Raw genomic sequence first — 17,275 nt, forward strand, 5'->3', positions numbered from 1 at the left:
CTTGCTCGGCGGTTCGAGATTTTGAGCTGCTCCGGTCCCTTAAGTACCCAAACCTCCAGGCTCCGGTTTCACACTGGCATCCCGGTGACTCTCCAATCTCCCCTGGAATAATCAGAAATGGTAATCAGTAGAGGGGAGTGGAATCTTCTATTTTATTCCCATAATGATTAGTCTAGGATGCATGCCCGCTTAGTACGAGCCCACGCTACTGAAGACCAGCTTCACGCAGGTATGTATTGTACAAGTACACTTTTCCTATCCCTCCGATACCTGAACGCCAACACCGGATCTCTCATAAAACCATCTCCCAACTCAATTAAACTCCGTCCCCAAGCCCTAACGCCTAGAAGCCTGGAGCCTGTGTTATCTTTCTCCTCTGCGAGTCATCTCCCGCACCTTCATACCACTCCCGGACTAGGAATTGCAGATAGCGGAACATCTTCCTCGTCGCCTCCGCCGCCGTCCAATTTCGTTTCCAGATAGTAGCAGAGTCGTCACCATGCATCCCCAGCCACATATCATCCGCCATGACGCTTACAATGAAGTGTTTATAATGATCCTTCGCCCGCCCTAATTATGCCAACATCATCCGTCAGCCAATCAATAATTTCCAATATACAAAAGGCCCTGCACTGCTAGAAGAACCCGAGGGGGAGGATGGGTAGGCAGCGGACTTACACTCGCTCTTATCCGGATTCAGAACCACCTCAAACCTCCGTTCCTCTAGTGCCCGCACGCGCTTCTCCAGCTCCCTGTCCAGATCGACAAACTCGACAAACCCCCGCTTGTCAGGCACGATTGTGTACCCGGGGGCGAGGTAGTCGCAGATGAAGTTGGCGAAGTGGTCGATCACGACCTCTTCTTCCCACTCCTCGAACGCCGACATCGAGCGGAAGCCGAGGCGGCGTGCCATGCGGCGGCGCTCTGCGCTGGCCGTTTCGATTATCATTACTGGCTGGGTCATCTTTGCTTTTGGTTGTGTGTGGTGTGTAAATAAATCTGGCTGGGTTTATTAGGGTAGGTGCACTAAGGAGATGGACAACATATCCCAAGTTGGAGGTTTGAGTACGATGGACTATTGAACTGGCGAGTTGATCCATTTCTACTCTGAAAGTAAGAACTTCTTTACTAGTACCCTAACCTAGTGCAAGACGTAGACAACGGTGTTGATGTGCGATCGCCAGACATAGTGAAACATGCCTAAAGCAGCACAAAAAGTGACCTGTTAGTGATTCGCCGATAGTCTGAGACGTGCAAGGAGATCCAGAACAAAGAAGGCGACTTGGGCCCCGGTTGATGTACGGGTTGGATCTAGCCTTTTCCAAGGTGGCCATGTAAAGAGGCCGTAGCTTGGTGCTATGATCCTCCATCTGCTGCGCCGTCGTCTGGTGAGCGGGCCGGTTGGGTGGGACTGGACCATCTTGACGACCCAGCACCCCCGGCCTTTCTCCCGTGATTCACTTTCTGAAACATCGGGCTACATGGCCTCAGTTCAGAGATTGGAAAAGATCAAAGGTGTGCACTGCTCAGATCCAATATCAACGGATTTACAAATTACAACTGTAGTCTTGATAATCCGCGGCTAGCTCTCGATGCAGCTTTTTCACCGTCAAAGGTCAGAAGGATTCAAGCCTAATGTGATCCCTCAATGACTGCTTTTGCATTCTATCTATCAATTATTAAGTCGTACCTTTCCCTCAGATGCCGCAGAGCACCCTAAGTAACGGTAAGGCTCAGCGTGCCTGCAATAGGCGTAGAACATACGGAACATGGAAGACGGGAAACATCTGCTGCAGGTAGGTACGTACCTACCTAACCTAGTGTATGCATATATTAACATCCTGCTGAGAGACAATGCCACGCAGGCGTTCACTCTTTGGCGACACTGATCGATACCGCATTCTCCGTTATTCCCCAAACTCCCGTTCCCTACAGACGAACCGTATGAGAAGGCTGCAGTTTGGCCCAAGGCTCCCGCATCTCCACGGAAAGGGACTAAGTCCACTCGGATGGGACATACATTTCAGAGTCTGGATAGGAGAACCGAACAAGACTTCACTTTATTTCGGGAATGCGTTGTTTCGGACAACACACCGGTGGGTGTTTGCTGGGGGATTACATAACGTCAGACCACCATCGGCAGCTTTCCCGCCGACTTTAGACCTGTACTAGTGAGGTCATGATTGCGTGCCTGAGTAACGCGCTCGGCAGCGAATGGAAGAGCCGGGGATTCTATAACCACGATGACGGTGATTGGAGCATCCGCAACTGACCCTTTCTAGAAACCGAACAAAGCGACCCCGAATCTGTGCTTCAACCTCCGCGGAATCCTGGAGATGCAGGCCTGACGTGACAGGCGCCAACGCTAACGGTCTCCCAGCTCGGGATTAGACGGGTCGCCATACCATCGCATTCCCGATTCGCGAGTCCGCCATCGTTGGCAACGTTTGGGTCTAGTAGGTGTCATACGACGACGAGGCGGCACTTGCCATATAAATCATCTGAAGTTAGGCTCAGGGCTGGACGATGTACGAAGTGTGATTGACTCGCTCTGGGCATTCTAAATATATCCCTGCATCAAACGTCATCGTAGGAACTTAATAGCACCCCTTCGCACCCGCCAGCTCATGTACACAGCCCAACGTTTTAGACGCTTCCAAACAGCTCACCTGTCCTTTGGCTCGCTATTCCGCCCCACAGGTTTTGCCGCTACCAAAGCTTTATTAGCACATCGTCGTCCGCCATGGCAACCGCCGACATTCCGAACTTCCCCTTCCGGCGCGCCTCCGGCCTGGACCCGCCGGCCGAGTTTGCCCGCCTCCGCAGGACAGACCCAGTGTCCAAGGTCAAGCTGTACGATGGCTCGACGGCCTGGCTGGTGACCAAGTACCGCGATGTGTGCCAGGTTGCGACGGATCAGCGCTTGTCCAAGGTGTGCATAATGTTTTAACTTTCTTTCAAGCTGGCTTGGATCTTGGATTGTGCGATAAGGTCAACGCGATGTGATGATGTTTGCTGACCACAATGGGGGATCGCCGTTATGGGATGAATAGGAGCGGAGAAGGCCTGGATTCCCCGAGTTCAGTGACGGTGGCAAGCAGGCGGCTAAGCAGAGGCCGACGTTTGTGGATATGGATCCGCCCGAGCATATGAGGCATCGGTTAGTGTGGTCCAAAAAGGGGGGACCCATGGGAAGTGTCAAGACTCAAGCAATGCTGATGAGATAACAAGAGGGATGGTTCAATCATGGTTTGCCCCTGAAAAGGTCGAGTCGATGCAGCCGTACATTGAGAAGACGGTCAGTGACTTGTTGGATCGGATGAAAGCGAAGGGATGCGCGGACGGACCTGTTGACCTGGTGGAGGAGTTTGCGCTGCCGGTTCCCTCATATGTACAGTACAATCCTCGACTATGCTACCTCCAGGCACAACAGGGCCGGTACTGACACATAGCAGATCATCTACACCATTCTGGGTGTTCCATTTGAGGACCTTGAGTTCTTGACGCGGCAGAACTCGATTCGTACCAATGGAAGCTCTACAGCTCGAGAGGCATCTGCGGCGGCCGAGTAAGCCCCGCCGTCGAGAGAGACACCCTTAATCGGACATAGGTGATAGGGGCTGATAACATCGCAGTGAACTGCTCCGCTATCTCACACAGCTCGCCGAGAAGCGCTCGCAGGAGCCCAAGGACGACCTCGTCAGTCAACTGGTGACGGAACAAGTGAAGACGGGGAACCTCGAGATGGCCGATGCGGTGCAGATGGCGTTCCTGCTGCTTGTTGCTGGAAACGCGACCATGGTGAACATGATTGCGCTGGTGAGTTGACGTAACCATATCTTGTTGGGCGACGGCGGTCTGGCAGACCATTGACGGGGGACCACAGGGCGTCGTCACCCTGTTTCAGCATCCCCAGCAGCTGGCCGAGTTGAAGGCCGACCCGGCCAAGTGGGCCGCGCCGTTCGTGGAGGAGCTGTGCCGCTACCACACCGCGTCAGCGATGGCGATCAAGCGCACAGCCAAGGAAGATGTCGAGATTGGCGGGAAGGTAAATTTTCCAGTGCGACGTGGTGTGGTAACATCTCAAAATACAAGCCATTGCTGACACGCGATCCTCCACGCAGCTCATCAAGGCGCAGGAGGGCATCATAGCCTCGAACCAGTCGGCCAACCGCGACGAGGACATCTTTGAGGAACCTGACACGTTCGACATGCACCGCAAGTGGCCCAAGGAGGACCCTCTGGGATTCGGGTTCGGCGACCATCGCTGCATCGCTGAGCATCTTGCCAAGGTCGAGTTGAGAAGTGTGTTCTGTAAGTACAAGCCACGGTTCCGGGAGTATGTGTCTGAGAGAACAGGAGGAGGGAAGAGGAAAGCGGAAGAACTGTGCTGACCCTCTTGGACCATTATTAGCACACCTCTTTAAGAAAGTACCTGGCCTCAAGCTGGCGACATCGATTGCGGAGATCCAGTATATGCCGCTGCATCGCGATGTTGGCATTGAGAAGCTGCTGGTGACCATTTAAAGTGTAATAGCTGTCTGTTCAGGGCTCATCGAATTCCACTCCATCACTCCATCCCATAGCGTGTTCTTGCCCTCCAGGTCAGCGAACGCTTGTCAATTTCTCTACCACCTTCCGTGATATTCTAGGATCATCTTTCCTACTGCCGATGAGTAGGATGTTGTCCCTGCGTGAGCGCTCAGCGGAATAAGGGTCGTCCCGCTTGCGCGACTGCCATTTTTCTATGCGGTGGTTACGATAGGCCACGACAGCGGATGCGCCGGCCCAGAGTAGGACAGTTACGAGAAGAAGGACGATGGCTGTGATGACGAAAGCACGAATGTCGAGACCTGAAGCGTTGATTTGCTGGACGTTCTGTTTTGGTACATGGAGTCCATGAGTATTAGCACTGGTATTATGGCGGCCTGTGCAAATGGATGGTCATCGTTTGCGAGAAGTAACGTACCATACCGTAGATAGATGAAGCCAGGGACACGGGCAAAAAGATGAACGCCAGAACCGTCACTGTTTGGACCGCAGGTCAGCGGACACATGTACTTCAGGTTAGTAGCACCTCGGGGAGGATTAAGGATGAGGCTTTGACGTACAGAGTATTGCCCGCTTGCTCTCCTGGATGCTTCGCTCTGCCATCTCGTTGCTCTTGCCTGAGCTGATCATGTCGATCTGGTCGCGAAGTCTCGCTTCCGCGATCTCCAATACCCGCGTATATTGTCCATACCTGCTCACCATCGATTCCAATGCTTGTTTGACGCCCGGATCCTCTGCGGTACCGAAGTTGTGCTGGATGAAGCCCGGTAATATGTTCAGGACACGTCGTCGGTCGTCGAGTTCGTCCCTGAGCTGGTTCCAGAGACTGCGTGGTTCGACTTCGAGCTTGATGTACAACAAACCCCTTTCATATCTGTGCAGGAATGGACTGTCCAGTCGACCAAAGGACGGCACGGTTCGAGGCGCCACGCTCTGCTGATAGCACAGTAGTGCTTGCAGACACGCAGCGAACGGATTGCCCAGTTTGCCTTGGGATGCAGCTTCATAGATCCAACGCTCTATAGGGGGGCCCTTCTTGTCGTCTCTTTCCACACCCCAGAACGATCAGAGGTTGAAACTGGGGTGTGGCTGCGTAGAACGGAAGGCCGATCCACCGAAATCATGCCTGCGTACGGCAGCGACGTACAGGCACTATGTGTGTCGCCATGAAAGGAGTCATCGAGAAAGACGAGAGCTTTCCATGGGTATGCCAGTTAGTAATAGCCGCGGAGAAACGGATAATGTCTGCGAAGATATACCTGTTCTCGGCCGCACACCGGGTAATTCGTCCAGAAGCATGAGCGCATCCGTGCCGACTTCAATGAAATCATCTCGCCACATCCACCGTGTCTCCCGCCGCATGTAATAACTCCAGACCGAGGGATCCATATCCAGACAGTTGCCAACAACGTCAACGACATATGGATGTAGGCATGTATACCGGACGTCGGACAATGTGCGATACATGTATACGATGAGGTATTCGACCTCGCCGTTGGGGTCCGTGAGTAAGGATGGGAAGTCGGTCTCAAGGAACCCAACTCCGGGTCGATAGTGATAATAACAACTGTCAACTCCCAACTGTTCTCTCTGGGGCACGTCTTTGAGACAATGGACGGAAATGGCCTCCTGTCCTTGTACACCCGAACCAAGTTCAACTCCATTGGCGGCATGCCATGGAAGGGACCTCTACGATGGGCCTTGTCGTTGAAGTAACTCGTCAAGAAGTTTTTGAGTTCTTCGCAGTCCTTGTACCAGTCCGTTCCTTCAAGAGACGACCCAGACAAAAGCGCTTCGATGTACTGCGCATAGCTGCCGACGGTCGATTGTCGAGGGTCTTGCTCGGAAGTTGGCGCGTGCCCTGTCATATTGCCAGTAGGGCAGATGGGGAGATGAGCCAGATGCCCGATGAACCGCTGATGGCCCGGCGCGGTTGATTGCGCGAACCGAAGCAAAAGGACAAATGGCCCAAATAAAAGTCGCTTAGATGGGAGATGGGGAGGTGTTCAACTGTTACTCGCCTAATACTAGTAGTAGTAACTAAATCGCGTCTTGTGCCGCTCACCTGCATACGGTACTGTGGCGACCAATACCATGGCGCCGACTGGGACTCTTTCTAAACACTTCGCGGCAAACTCTCAGACGTACCCGGCGCTTGCCAGGAACATATCTTCCGTTGTCTTGTCTAACTTGACAGTGCTAACCCTTTCGTTCTTCAGCCAAGGAGAAATGAATGATAGAATGATCATTACGGACTGGAGGGGAGGAACAGAGGGAAGGCAAAAAGCTCACCGACCGACTGCTTCCGCCGGATCGAAGGAATCAAGGCCTGCTACGAAAAGCCCAGTAAACGTTTTACTCCGGAATCGAACCATTGCCTTCTCGATGTGTGGTACACATTGCGGCAGGATTGCTCCTCTTCCCCCAAGACCGCTTGGACCAAATGGGCCAGCCACTTTCCCAAGCGCTTGGGGGAAGGCAGTGGCGGTTTGGGATGCGGAATTTCGATATATACCGCCATGCTCGCTCTTGCCTCTTGCTCGGCTCGAGAACGATGACCCTAATTTCATGTCTGCTATTGGAACTCTGATGGCAGACGTTATAGCCGCACATCCGACTCACTGCGCACCTGACCGGGGTGCTTGGTTCCCTGACCGCGGCGAACCAAGCACCAGCGCAGCGTGTCCGGTTCGTCTTAGAGACCATGGATTCTGGAATGTGAGGAATGTATTCTTTCTAACTGACTGACATCTCTCGTGGGATGCAGTGGACGGATGAGCGCTACTCAAAAGGCTGAGACTCGGCACGGTTGGGTTCAGCTTTCGTTACGGATTACAGTTAGGCCTATGGTAACGTTATCACGTGGGTACCTCAGTACAGCGGTGTGCCCAGGCCATGTCCTGCTTAGTCGCATAACGATACTCGGTAGTTGAATCAGATAAGATAAGCTCGCCTCTTCGTACTGGAATTGTTAAAGTCGAGCCTGTGACGCAAGGTGGCTACGTTTTGACAAAACGCGATAAACATCACGCTCAGTTAGCTCTTGCGCCGGCACCCTCACTGCCTAGCATCATGGCGCGCTTAGACGAGATACAGTTCGATCCATCACGTCTAAATAAGGCAAATGCCGCAGATTACTCGTCCTCGGAATCCGAGGCGGACGAGGAAGACGTGTATTTAATGCCATCGCGCAACCCTGACGACAGCGAATTTGCCGACTATAACCCCCGAAAGCGCCGGCGAACGGGTCGCGACGCGAAAGAGAGCGCAGCACTAGGCATATTTGGATCCGAGAGTGAGGACGACGGCCCAAGCCGGAAATGGAAGCACAGAACCCTCCGCAACAAAGGCGTCAGCTTCGTGTCATCGGGCAAGGGCAATGCCGGCTCCGACGAGGAAGATCAAGATGACGAGGCGGAAGAGGATAAGGAATATGATGATGATGATCCAGGCGCCGTGCCAGACGAGGCGGCCGAGGAGGAAGATGAAGACGAGGGGATGCCCGGGGTCGGACTGGGTTTCAAGGGGGCCGCTGCTGCTCCAGCACCAGGCTTGGGTTGGACACCTCCCACGCAGCAGGCATTTCCACCTCGAAAGCCAGCTCAGAACCCTAAGCCATTTGTCAAGTCAAAAGTCGACAGCGCCAACCCGTTGGGCAACGGCTTCACACCAACATCAGCACGAGGGCCAACTCTACTGGTAAAGGATGATGAACCGACAACACCCCGCCCCGCGCTACCGAGCGCTTTTGGCCCAGGGAGAGGTGGCAAGACGAAGATCAACCCCAACTCGTTTGGGGCTCGCATGATGGCCAAGATGGGATACGTGGAGGGCAAGGGTCTCGGAAAGGAAGGGCAAGGGCGTAACGTCATCATCGAGGCGAACCTACGCCCCCAAGGCGCGGGATTGGGCGCTGTCAAAGAGAAGACGAAACAAGAGAGAGAGGAAGAGAAGCGACAAGCCCGTCTCCGCGGGGAGGAGGTCGTGGACTCGGAGGAAGAGGAGAAAAAGCAGAAGGCCGCTCGTAGGAAGAAGGCCCTTGCCGGGGGATTCGGCAGCAGTGCCGGGAGCGGCGCGAGCACCCCAAGGCGGCAGAAGGCGAAGTACCTCACCATGGACGAGATCAAGAAGGCTGCTCCGGGATTGAACATTCCAGAAGCATTCACGCCGATTCTGGATATGACTGGCCCCGGAAGGAAGATGCTCATCTCGTCTTCTGGGCTGATGACTCCAACAGGAGGCACCGCACCGGCTGAGTCTGTCGAGGCTGCTGAAGCCCGGAAGCTTGCCAGGCGAGCCCAAACCGATTTCATGGCAATCCTCGAGGAGTGGAAGAGTCTACAAGAGCGGAAGGCCTACATCGACTTGCAGCTAGAGCAGGAGAAGCAGGAGCTGGACGAGCTCTCGACAAGCTTGCAAGGTAACCAATCGGCGACAGCGGCGTGCGAGGCCGTGTCTCAGCCAGTCGAGAGCGGTGAGTTGGACAGGAAGGCCGATCTGAGCTACAGACTTGGCCGTATCATCACGGGGCTCGGGGATGCCAACAGCTTCATCACCGAGTCCATGTTACCCCAGATCAAGGAGGAGGTCGCCTCGCTGGCCGTTTCTGCAATCCACCCCGTGTTCAACCAATACCGCCAACTCTGGGAGCCACTCGAAGAGCCTAAGCCCAGCTTTGTGGACGGTCTCAACTCTATTCGCGACCTGCTCGGTCTAGGACACCAGAACAAGAAGACATACCGCAGACCGACGGCTACGCCGTATGAGACGATGATGTATGAACAGTGGCTGAGAACAGTCGCGGCCGCTGTTCGAGAGTGGAACGTACGCGACCCGGATCCGCTCATCGCCGTTCTCGAAGCCTGGGACAGCCTCCTCCCCGCCTTCATCCGCGCCCAGCTGCTCCAGGACATTATCCGCAAGCTGGACGAGGCGCTCCAGAAATGGCAGCCCAAGAAACACACCCACAACCTCCCCCACCGATGGATATTCCCCTGGCTGCCCTACCTCCCCGCCTCCCACCTCGACCCCAAGAGTTCCACAGGCCTGGTCGCGGACGTGCGTCGCAAGTTCCGCCAGCTCATCGACGCGTGGGACTTCAAGCGCGGCGTGATTCCCGGTCTGAAGCAGTGGAAGGACGTCCTGCGCCCGGCTTCCGGTTCTTCTTCATCTCGCGACACGTGGACGCCGCTGGTGATGAATCACCTGCTGCCCAACATGGCGCGCTATCTGCGCACGCACTTCCGCGTCGAGCCGCAAGACCAGCAGCTGGACGTGCTCGACAAGCTCTTCGAGTGGCTGGACGTGGTCCGGCCCAGCATGCTCGGCGAGGTGGTGGTGGCCGAGCTGTTCCCCAAGTGGCACGACGCGCTGTACCAGTGGCTGCTGCTCGACGAGGCGAACTACGAGGAGATCGGCGAGTGGTTCCAGTGGTGGCAGCAGGAGGCGTTACCCGAGGAGATCAAGGACTTGCCGTCGGTGGTGGCCGAGTTTGAGAAGGGCTCGGCTATGATCGAGAGGGCGCTGGATCTGGGCGAGAACGTGAGGACGGAGCTGAAGCCGCCTGAGCGGGGCCCCGCGCTCAACACGGGGAGATCCGACAGGCGGAGGGAAAGGGAAAGGGAGGAGGAGAGGCAGCGAAGGAGGCTGGAAGCTGAGAAGCAAGAGGAGGACGCGACCAAGAAGCCGGTCGAGATCCCCTTCCGGCAGGTCATCGAAGAGTGGTGTCAGGACAAGGATCTGCAGTTCATGCCGGAGCGGAGCCAGGTGCATGCTGAGGGTCCGCTTTACAGGATCTCGATGCCCGGGGCTAAGAGGGGGGTTCTGGTCTACTTCAAGGGCAACAGTTTGTTCGCCCTGGTCAAGGATCAGAGTCCCACCAAGTTCACGCGGGAGAATGAGGACGAGTGGATCTCGCTGTTAAATTTGATATAGATTAGACAGCTGGGAGGGCGATGCAGTAGCATTCAGCATCCGTTACAGCCGCCCGGCAGGCAGAGAGTAGGCCCTCACCGGGTATATTTTGGTGCTAACTGTGTCCGTTAACATAGACTAGAGTCTTGTCGGCCAAGTGTTTGTTCAGCAGACCTGGTAGGGCTTAACGGGTACTTTTGGCCTGGCCAGATGTTGCGGCAGAACTGCCCCATTGTGCTTGGAGGTCGTTAGGGGAAATACATCTGGTGGGTTGAAACTTGTCATAATCTACCTATGCCAAGATTACAGGATGGCTGCAGCCCACGGGTCACGGATTGGAACTTGCAAACGTCCCATCAGCGTTCAACCAAGACTCAAGCATTTCGCCACTTCCTCCTCAAGGGCACCATTCCGCTAACAAAACGTCGCAGATTCTCTAAGAATTAAAGTTCATCGCTATTCCTGTTCCATATCCTTCCTGCTCCGCGCTCAGTTCCCGCCTCCTGCAAGACTTTTGTCCCGCGCTCATTTCATGATGTTGGCAAACTCGTGGTCTATTCGCCAGCCCAAAAGATCAGTTTACACCTTCGGAAACACTACGGCACATTCCGGCTTACAGTCGATATGGCCATCGCCATTTCGGTCAGCCAGCTTGATCATCTCATCCACCTCCTCGTCCGTCAGGTTCTCGCCGAGCTGCTTGAGCACATGACGCAACTCGTCGCTCGAGATGGTGCCGCTGCCGTCCTTGTCGAAGACCGTGAAGGCGTTGAGGAGTTCCTGCTCCGTGTCCACCTCCTTCACTGTCTGAGACATGAGAGCGAGGAACTCTAAAATGGTTGCGTGTGAGACAGTATCAGTGTGTCTGCTTTAGCAGCCACAAAAGTGCAGGGAAACTGTGGGGATAGACCGCACCATCGAACGAGATGACCCCATCCTTGTTGGTGTCGACCTCGTTGATCAGGTCCTGCAACTCCTCCTCGCTGGGGTTCAAGCCGAGCTCTTTCATGACATTGCCGAGCTCGTCGGCGGTGATGTCGCCTGGGGTCGTACGTATTGTACCACCCGTTCTTAGCGTGGGCTCATTCGTGGGCGGGGCGGGGGAGGCGGGGGAGGGACCGCTCACCAGTTCCATCCTTGTCCTGCATCAATGCACAGCCACAGGCAGGTAGGGATCAGTAACTATCAGTGTTGCCCATGCCGCGCATGCATTTGTTGTCGGTCGCGTGACCTTGAGAAGACAGGGAGTAAGGAAATGGACATACGAATATCTCGAATACTTGCTTGTATTGGTCAATCTGGTCCTGGGGGAGGGTGTTCGAGCCCGATTTGGAAGCCTAAGGGAATAACCACGGCTCGATCAGTGCCTTGATCCTCCAAGGCGTGGCGGCTAACACAGACCATGATGATGCTGGTATTTGTGAACGGCGGTTCTAAACTTCTACTGCGTGCCGGGATTCGATAGCTTGAGGTAAAGTATGCTGTATGGTTCTGCTCGATCTGCCCGAGAGTTGAAGGAGATTAGAAGGTCTTCGTCCCTGACCTGGAATTCAGGTCTGATCGCGCTGATGAGGCAGGGAGGGGTTGATATGAAGCTGGCCGCTTGTGAAACATGGCCCCCCGTTGGCGCAAATACGAGGCCCTTCTCTGTTCCTGGAATACAGCCCTAACCCTAGCATATCCTGCACAACAACCGTAGTGGTCTAACCATCAGATTCGCGAAGTGAGATACTATTGTCGATGTGTGACGCTTCTCTCTTTAGGTCGCCCAGCTGCAGGGGTAGCATGCTGCATTGTTGTGTTGTTCGATCGAAAGCTCTGGGCTAGGCGGAAGTCGAACGCGGTCTGTTACTGAGACTGCTGGCCTCCCGCCTTGCCTTGTCTTTCTCTATTTTGATTGTGGAAATACTTCTTTTCTGTTCACCAAATACAACGTGTTCTCTTTTCCCAATACGGAACTTGCTTGCGGTGTCAGCGCCTACCGGTCTGTAGGCCCAGTGCTTCGATACGCTTCACTAATGAAAGAATCCGTTATATCATCGATTTATTATATTCGCCGTCAAAGGCTCGTTTCTCCTCCGACAGAGTGGTTAACAGTACAATCTAGGTTCTTATTGTCGTCCCTGCCCGCAGGCCCGCAGCCCGCAGTTTCGTCTTCAATCTCCTCTCCAACGACGGTGTACGGCTCGGCTCACAAATCCCAAATCCCCTAGTTCTGGCAAAATCGCATGATACGATCATGCAGCTCGCCGCGGCGCAGTGCTTCATAGATCTCGCTGGCCATAGTCCCCAGGGTCCTGCTCCGAGCATCCACTTGTTCTTCAGGGAGCAAAGCGTCTCTAACAGTAGTTCTCTCGCACGCGTCACCGGCTCCCGTCCCGAGAACCTCGGCCCTCCGCTGCTGCTGCTGCTGCAGCGGAGGATGGTCTTGCACACCTCTGTTGAGCGGAATCTTCAACTCGTTGCGCACAAAGTCGTAGACGACCCTCGATGCAGGACTGATGTAGTGGCGCGTTTGTGGCTGGAAGACGAAATTGGCGCGTACAGCGGCGTAGCAGACATGCAGAGTGAAAGCCATCTGCTTCTCATACTTCCGGAGCCCTTCCAAGGAGGCTCGATCACCAAGACTCTCCAGCACCGTAGCCAACGATTCTCCCACCGCAGTTCTACACCGATCTGGCAGATCCAGATGGGACAACTGATCCCACCGCTGCATGATCGCTTCTTTCACTGTCCCAGCAGTCCGGTTTACTTCGTTGTCGGCAGCGGAGGCACGTGCATCGTCACCTGTAAAGAAACACGATCGCAAAACATCCTCCACGGTGCACCTAACCTTGGCCCCAAACTCCAACCTCAGACACCGCAGGTCTAGCGCCTGGCATAGCACGTAGACATGTGTAGCCGCCATCAGCGCCACCACCTCGGCGGCCTCGAGCGCGTACCGCGCCGCCACCAGCGCCATCGAGTTGACGCTCTGGTTGGCCATCTCGGCCACCTGCACGTGCGCGCTGACGGGGCGCGCCAGATAGGCCAGCTCGGCCGCGTAGGCGGCCATGTTAACGTCGAACCCCTTGCAGGTGAAGCTAGCCGAGGGGTCGTCGAGCGACAGGTTCGGCGGCAGGCCCTTGTTGGTTACGTTATTGATCAGCTCCGAGCTCTGCGCGAAGAGCAGGCGGCCCAGGTTCTGCAAGGCAAGAAGCGTCTTCTCCATGGCGGACGTCAGGACGTGGGCTTGGAAATTGCCTCCGTGGTGGACTTGGCCTCTGCTGCGGGACTCGACGTCGATCAGGGGGTTGTCGGTGGTTGAGTTAAGTTCCGTGGCAACCTGGCGAGTTGCGAGGAGGAGGTCCTCCAGCTGCGGGCCAATCCATTGTGGTGCAGTGCGCAAGGCATAGCGGTCTTGAGCGAGGCCGGTGCGCCGAATGTCGGTCGCGCCACTACTGTTAGAGGGGCTGGAAGGAGGGCTGATTCGGGAGCCGTGGAGGAAAGACAAAATGTTGTGAGCAACTTCGGCTTGGCCGCGGTGCGGGCGGACGGCAGAGATGAAGTAGTGGTAGTTGTTGGCGGTGCCGTCGAGGGCTTCGGTCGCCATCGCGGTCAGGAGTTGCGTCAGGAGGGCTAACTGGTTGGCTTGGTGTATCGCAATGCATGCTGCCGCGCAGCTGGGTGCAGTGCCGTTGGTGATTCCTAGCCCCTCCTTTGCTTGGAGACGCACCGGTTCCAGCCCGGCGACCTTGAGGGTTTTGTGTGCCGAGATTGTGCTCGTCTTGCCATCCTCGCTAACGGCCTTGACGAAGATGTCTGGGTTGCCCTCGATCGCGCCAGCAATGTACGACAAGGTTGACAGATCCCCCGACGCCGAGATGCTACCGCGTAACGGCACCACCGGAATCATGTCCAGCGACAGGAGCCTCATGACGGACTCAATCACACTGACTCGCACACCGGAGTGGCCCCGCATCAAAGAGTTGCATCGGATCAGCATGGCCGCCTTCACAATAGGGGTCGGGAGCGCATGGCTACGCAGCAGGCCATCGTTCGCTCGCTGGCTCGTGATAGAGTCGGTTTTGTCAGCTTCGAGCAGAATGCCGACGTTCAGATGCTGGACTGCGGCGCTCTGCAGCCGCTCGAATTGCTGAGTTCTTGTATCGGCACTTCCGCCGAACCCGGTGTTGACGCCATAGATGACGTGGCCCGACCCCAGCTGATGGTCAAGGAACGAAACACTGTCGTTGACAAGTTGGAGATCTCGGGGGTCGTTCGTCAGCAGTGCTTGGGCCTTGTATCTGCCATGAAGTGAGTCACCCGTTCCTTGCCGTTGGAGATATCGGCTACCGCCTATCCCGAGAAGTTTGCTCACAGCGAAACTGCTACAACGTCCGCGATGGTCAGGTCTCGGCCATTGACTAACACCGGCTCATGTGTCCCGAGCCTTTCCTGCAAAGCAACCCAGTCTGAGTGGAGAGCGGTAGCGTGTGGTGTAGTCTTTGTGCTGTCCATTGTCCCAAATGAAATGTGAAAAAGGTGGGATCTGCCAGCAGGCGTTTCATATTTCTACAGAGGTTGCGGTATGGAATCTTGAAAGGGATGTCAGATCAAGCCGTTTTGTCTTCCGTGTGGCGGCTTTTGCGTGCATATCTACACCCCGACCCCCATGAGGCAGGCGCGGCTCTGGAAGCCTTTCCATCCAAGCTGCAAGACCGAAATAGATTTCCGTCCGGAGTAGGAGAGATCGAGATATCCAGGATCAACTTCTGAAAAAGCTCGGGTTCCGTCTCATGCTTACCTCGCTTTTATACAAAGCCACATCTGGCAGGAAGTAGGGTTGATATTACGCCTCCAACCAGCGCTGGATTGCTGATGAAGGAAGAGCTGACGGTCCAGAACGCAAAGTTTCATCTTAGACTTAATTATGCGTACATCGCTGGCTGAGGTGCGATCTAGTCAGGCATCACTGCATGACAAATGACGTTGACCATCGAATCAAACGTACCATATCGGGCCCGTAGATGTGTACGTACCGCGGATCCAAACGTCAGTTGGCACAGGATTATGGTCATGATAACGAGCTTTTGATCTAAGTGGTCCAAGTGGGTTACCCGGAGATACCAGAACTGTTCGTCTGACGTTGGGGACTTGAACCCCGAGAGCTGCTGGCCTCGACTGTGAAATAGAATTAATGCTTCCTATATCTGGGTAGCCATAGCCCTTCTAGAGCTACGAAACTGAGAGCTGGTTCCTGATTTGGTTTCGATGTTGTTGATCACCACATCGCCTTTTTCGTAGTGGGCTTGGTTAGGTAGAACATCGGAATGATCGGATCATGGCGGCCACCAACGTCCGACAAGTCGGGGCTGGTGTTACTGGTTGAATGCACCCCGACTCAATAAAGTATCACAGAAAATTACAAACAGAAGGAAATGGCCAGCTATATCGGCAGTTGAGTTTATAAGAACTGTTGCAGCTCATGGGCACTTTTGCATCTACTCATATCTCCGGCTGGAGGTCCGGCCAGGTGGGGGTCATGCGCCGGAGCAGCTGTTTTGCCAGTCATAACTTGTTCACCACTACGCAACCAGTTTGGTTTGAATATATATCGAAATCTGGATGGTTGGACTTGAAGTTGAAACAGCTTTAAATAGCATTTCCTGGTTCCTCACAAGAAGGTTGATACCCTAGGGTATGACGCCAACATCGAAGATGAACGATTTCGGCTAGATGATGGAAGTCTTTGAGTGAATGATAGCATAGGTCAAATGAACCCATCGACCGTTGGCAATCGCAACAGGAATTGGCATAACAAGGCATGGAGATATGTGCTACGTCGATATCCTATATACTATCACACTTGTAGCACAGTCCCTGGTACATGGTATTACCAGTAGTCCACCAACGCAGCGTAATGTAGAAAGTTCAGACGCCTTGACACAAGCGAACGGCTGGTCACAGGATGATCCGACATCCGGGACACTGGGTAGTAAAGTGTGGCGCTCCGCCATTGCAGATTTTGTTCGATGCGACTCGTGTGTCAGGAAGCTGAGATGGCGGTACCTCTGAGCTCAGTTCGAGGCCTGGAACAGACTGTTCGAGCTTTGCACCAAGTGATGTTTTACCCGTAGACCAGCAAATTAGAGTACGGGACCTGCAGGGTCTGTACCAGATCACAGTCGTATACCTTAGGAATGTTGAGTCGAAGCTTTGTTAAGTACGCTTCGGCAACGTCTCGTGTGTGACCGTTGGTATATCCCAAGTTGAAAGGTGGCTGAGCCTATGAGAGTGCCCATGGCGATGTGGAAGCGAAGAGTTGGATGCTACCAAGAGCCATAGAGGGTCAACTTCTCTCTCAAATCACCTCATGGTTGGGAAGATGGCAAGTGCTACCCTGTCACTGGTGAATACTAAGCGTAGGCTTGGAGGGCTGTTGCCATGGCGTCCGGGGAATCTGAGCCTCAGGTTTCACAACCAGGAACCATGGTGCGGCTGACTCGGATGTGCAATGCTTCAACTTGGAGGAAAACACTGCATCGGCGTGTCCTTGCTACCAATCATACTTCAGTATAATCCGGCTGACGGCAATAGAAGGAAGTCCTGTTACCTATTGGCCTCCATGTTGAAGAATGCTTCGATTTCTCCAGCATCTCCGCTGGTTTGCACCAACAGTCCGCGAGCCGGGTCCGGCATTCCTCCAACCTCCGTCCGGAGGTCGGATTTTCCTCACGGAAGGTGCATATAATTTTGGACGGCAGTTGCGGGTGCTGTTCCTGACATGAAATGTCATTCAAGCCATCGTGACTCGTACCTTCCTTAAGTC

At 54.6% G+C, this 17,275-nt stretch overlaps 7 protein-coding genes across 7 annotated transcripts; 3 read left to right on the plus strand and 4 right to left on the minus strand.

Annotated features, from left to right (window-relative positions):
• Nucleotides 1-112: 112 nt before the first annotated feature.
• On the minus strand, nucleotides 113-1,098 carry B0T15DRAFT_502901 (uncharacterized protein). The gene is made up of 2 exons (XM_062867448.1): nucleotides 679-1,098; nucleotides 113-570 (listed from the first exon to the last, which is right to left on the minus strand). The coding sequence occupies exons 1-2, from the start codon at nucleotides 962-964 to the stop codon at nucleotides 344-346; spliced, it is 513 nt and encodes a 170-aa protein (XP_062721646.1). The 5' UTR covers nucleotides 965-1,098; the 3' UTR covers nucleotides 113-343.
• A 1,645-nt stretch (nucleotides 1,099-2,743) lies between these two features.
• Nucleotides 2,744-4,527, plus strand: B0T15DRAFT_396927 (cytochrome P450; the record flags this gene model as incomplete). The annotated part of the gene is made up of 8 exons (XM_062864869.1): nucleotides 2,744-2,932; nucleotides 3,054-3,160; nucleotides 3,232-3,391; nucleotides 3,456-3,568; nucleotides 3,636-3,819; nucleotides 3,887-4,048; nucleotides 4,125-4,314; nucleotides 4,415-4,527. The coding sequence occupies 8 exons, from the start codon at nucleotides 2,744-2,746 to the stop codon at nucleotides 4,525-4,527; spliced, it is 1,218 nt and encodes a 405-aa protein (XP_062721647.1).
• A 78-nt stretch (nucleotides 4,528-4,605) lies between these two features.
• On the minus strand, nucleotides 4,606-6,419 carry B0T15DRAFT_494004 (uncharacterized protein; the record flags this gene model as incomplete). Its single annotated transcript, XM_062866986.1, has 4 exons — nucleotides 4,606-4,878; nucleotides 4,970-5,028; nucleotides 5,112-5,285; nucleotides 6,245-6,419. The coding sequence occupies 4 exons, from the start codon at nucleotides 6,417-6,419 to the stop codon at nucleotides 4,606-4,608; spliced, it is 681 nt and encodes a 226-aa protein (XP_062721648.1).
• Nucleotides 6,420-6,585: 166 nt separating this feature from the next.
• Nucleotides 6,586-7,454, plus strand: B0T15DRAFT_213079 (uncharacterized protein). Its single transcript, XM_062862695.1, has one exon. It carries the CDS (start codon nucleotides 6,646-6,648, stop codon nucleotides 7,297-7,299), a length of 654 nt encoding a protein of 217 aa, XP_062721649.1. The 5' UTR covers nucleotides 6,586-6,645; the 3' UTR covers nucleotides 7,300-7,454.
• A 78-nt stretch (nucleotides 7,455-7,532) lies between these two features.
• B0T15DRAFT_213243 (GC-rich sequence DNA-binding factor-like protein-domain-containing protein) lies at nucleotides 7,533-10,773 on the plus strand. The gene has a single exon (XM_062862696.1). It carries the CDS (start codon nucleotides 7,624-7,626, stop codon nucleotides 10,483-10,485), a length of 2,862 nt encoding a protein of 953 aa, XP_062721650.1. The 5' UTR covers nucleotides 7,533-7,623; the 3' UTR covers nucleotides 10,486-10,773.
• B0T15DRAFT_213250 (uncharacterized protein) lies at nucleotides 10,738-12,077 on the minus strand. The gene is made up of 6 exons (XM_062862697.1): nucleotides 11,866-12,077; nucleotides 11,730-11,801; nucleotides 11,591-11,606; nucleotides 11,380-11,505; nucleotides 11,082-11,294; nucleotides 10,738-11,030 (listed from the first exon to the last, which is right to left on the minus strand). The coding sequence occupies exons 1-6, from the start codon at nucleotides 11,866-11,868 to the stop codon at nucleotides 10,990-10,992; spliced, it is 471 nt and encodes a 156-aa protein (XP_062721651.1). The 5' UTR covers nucleotides 11,869-12,077; the 3' UTR covers nucleotides 10,738-10,989.
• A 463-nt stretch (nucleotides 12,078-12,540) lies between these two features.
• B0T15DRAFT_533703 (L-Aspartase-like protein) lies at nucleotides 12,541-15,381 on the minus strand. Its single transcript, XM_062869378.1, has 2 exons — nucleotides 14,825-15,381; nucleotides 12,541-14,750 (listed from the first exon to the last, which is right to left on the minus strand). The coding sequence occupies exons 1-2, from the start codon at nucleotides 14,962-14,964 to the stop codon at nucleotides 12,674-12,676; spliced, it is 2,217 nt and encodes a 738-aa protein (XP_062721652.1). The 5' UTR covers nucleotides 14,965-15,381; the 3' UTR covers nucleotides 12,541-12,673.
• Between the last annotated feature and the right edge of the window lie 1,894 nt (nucleotides 15,382-17,275).

This window comes from Chaetomium strumarium, assembly GCF_033439665.1.
Source record: "Chaetomium strumarium strain CBS 333.67 chromosome Unknown B0T15scaffold_4, whole genome shotgun sequence".
NCBI lineage: Eukaryota > Fungi > Ascomycota > Sordariomycetes > Sordariales > Chaetomiaceae > Chaetomium > Chaetomium strumarium.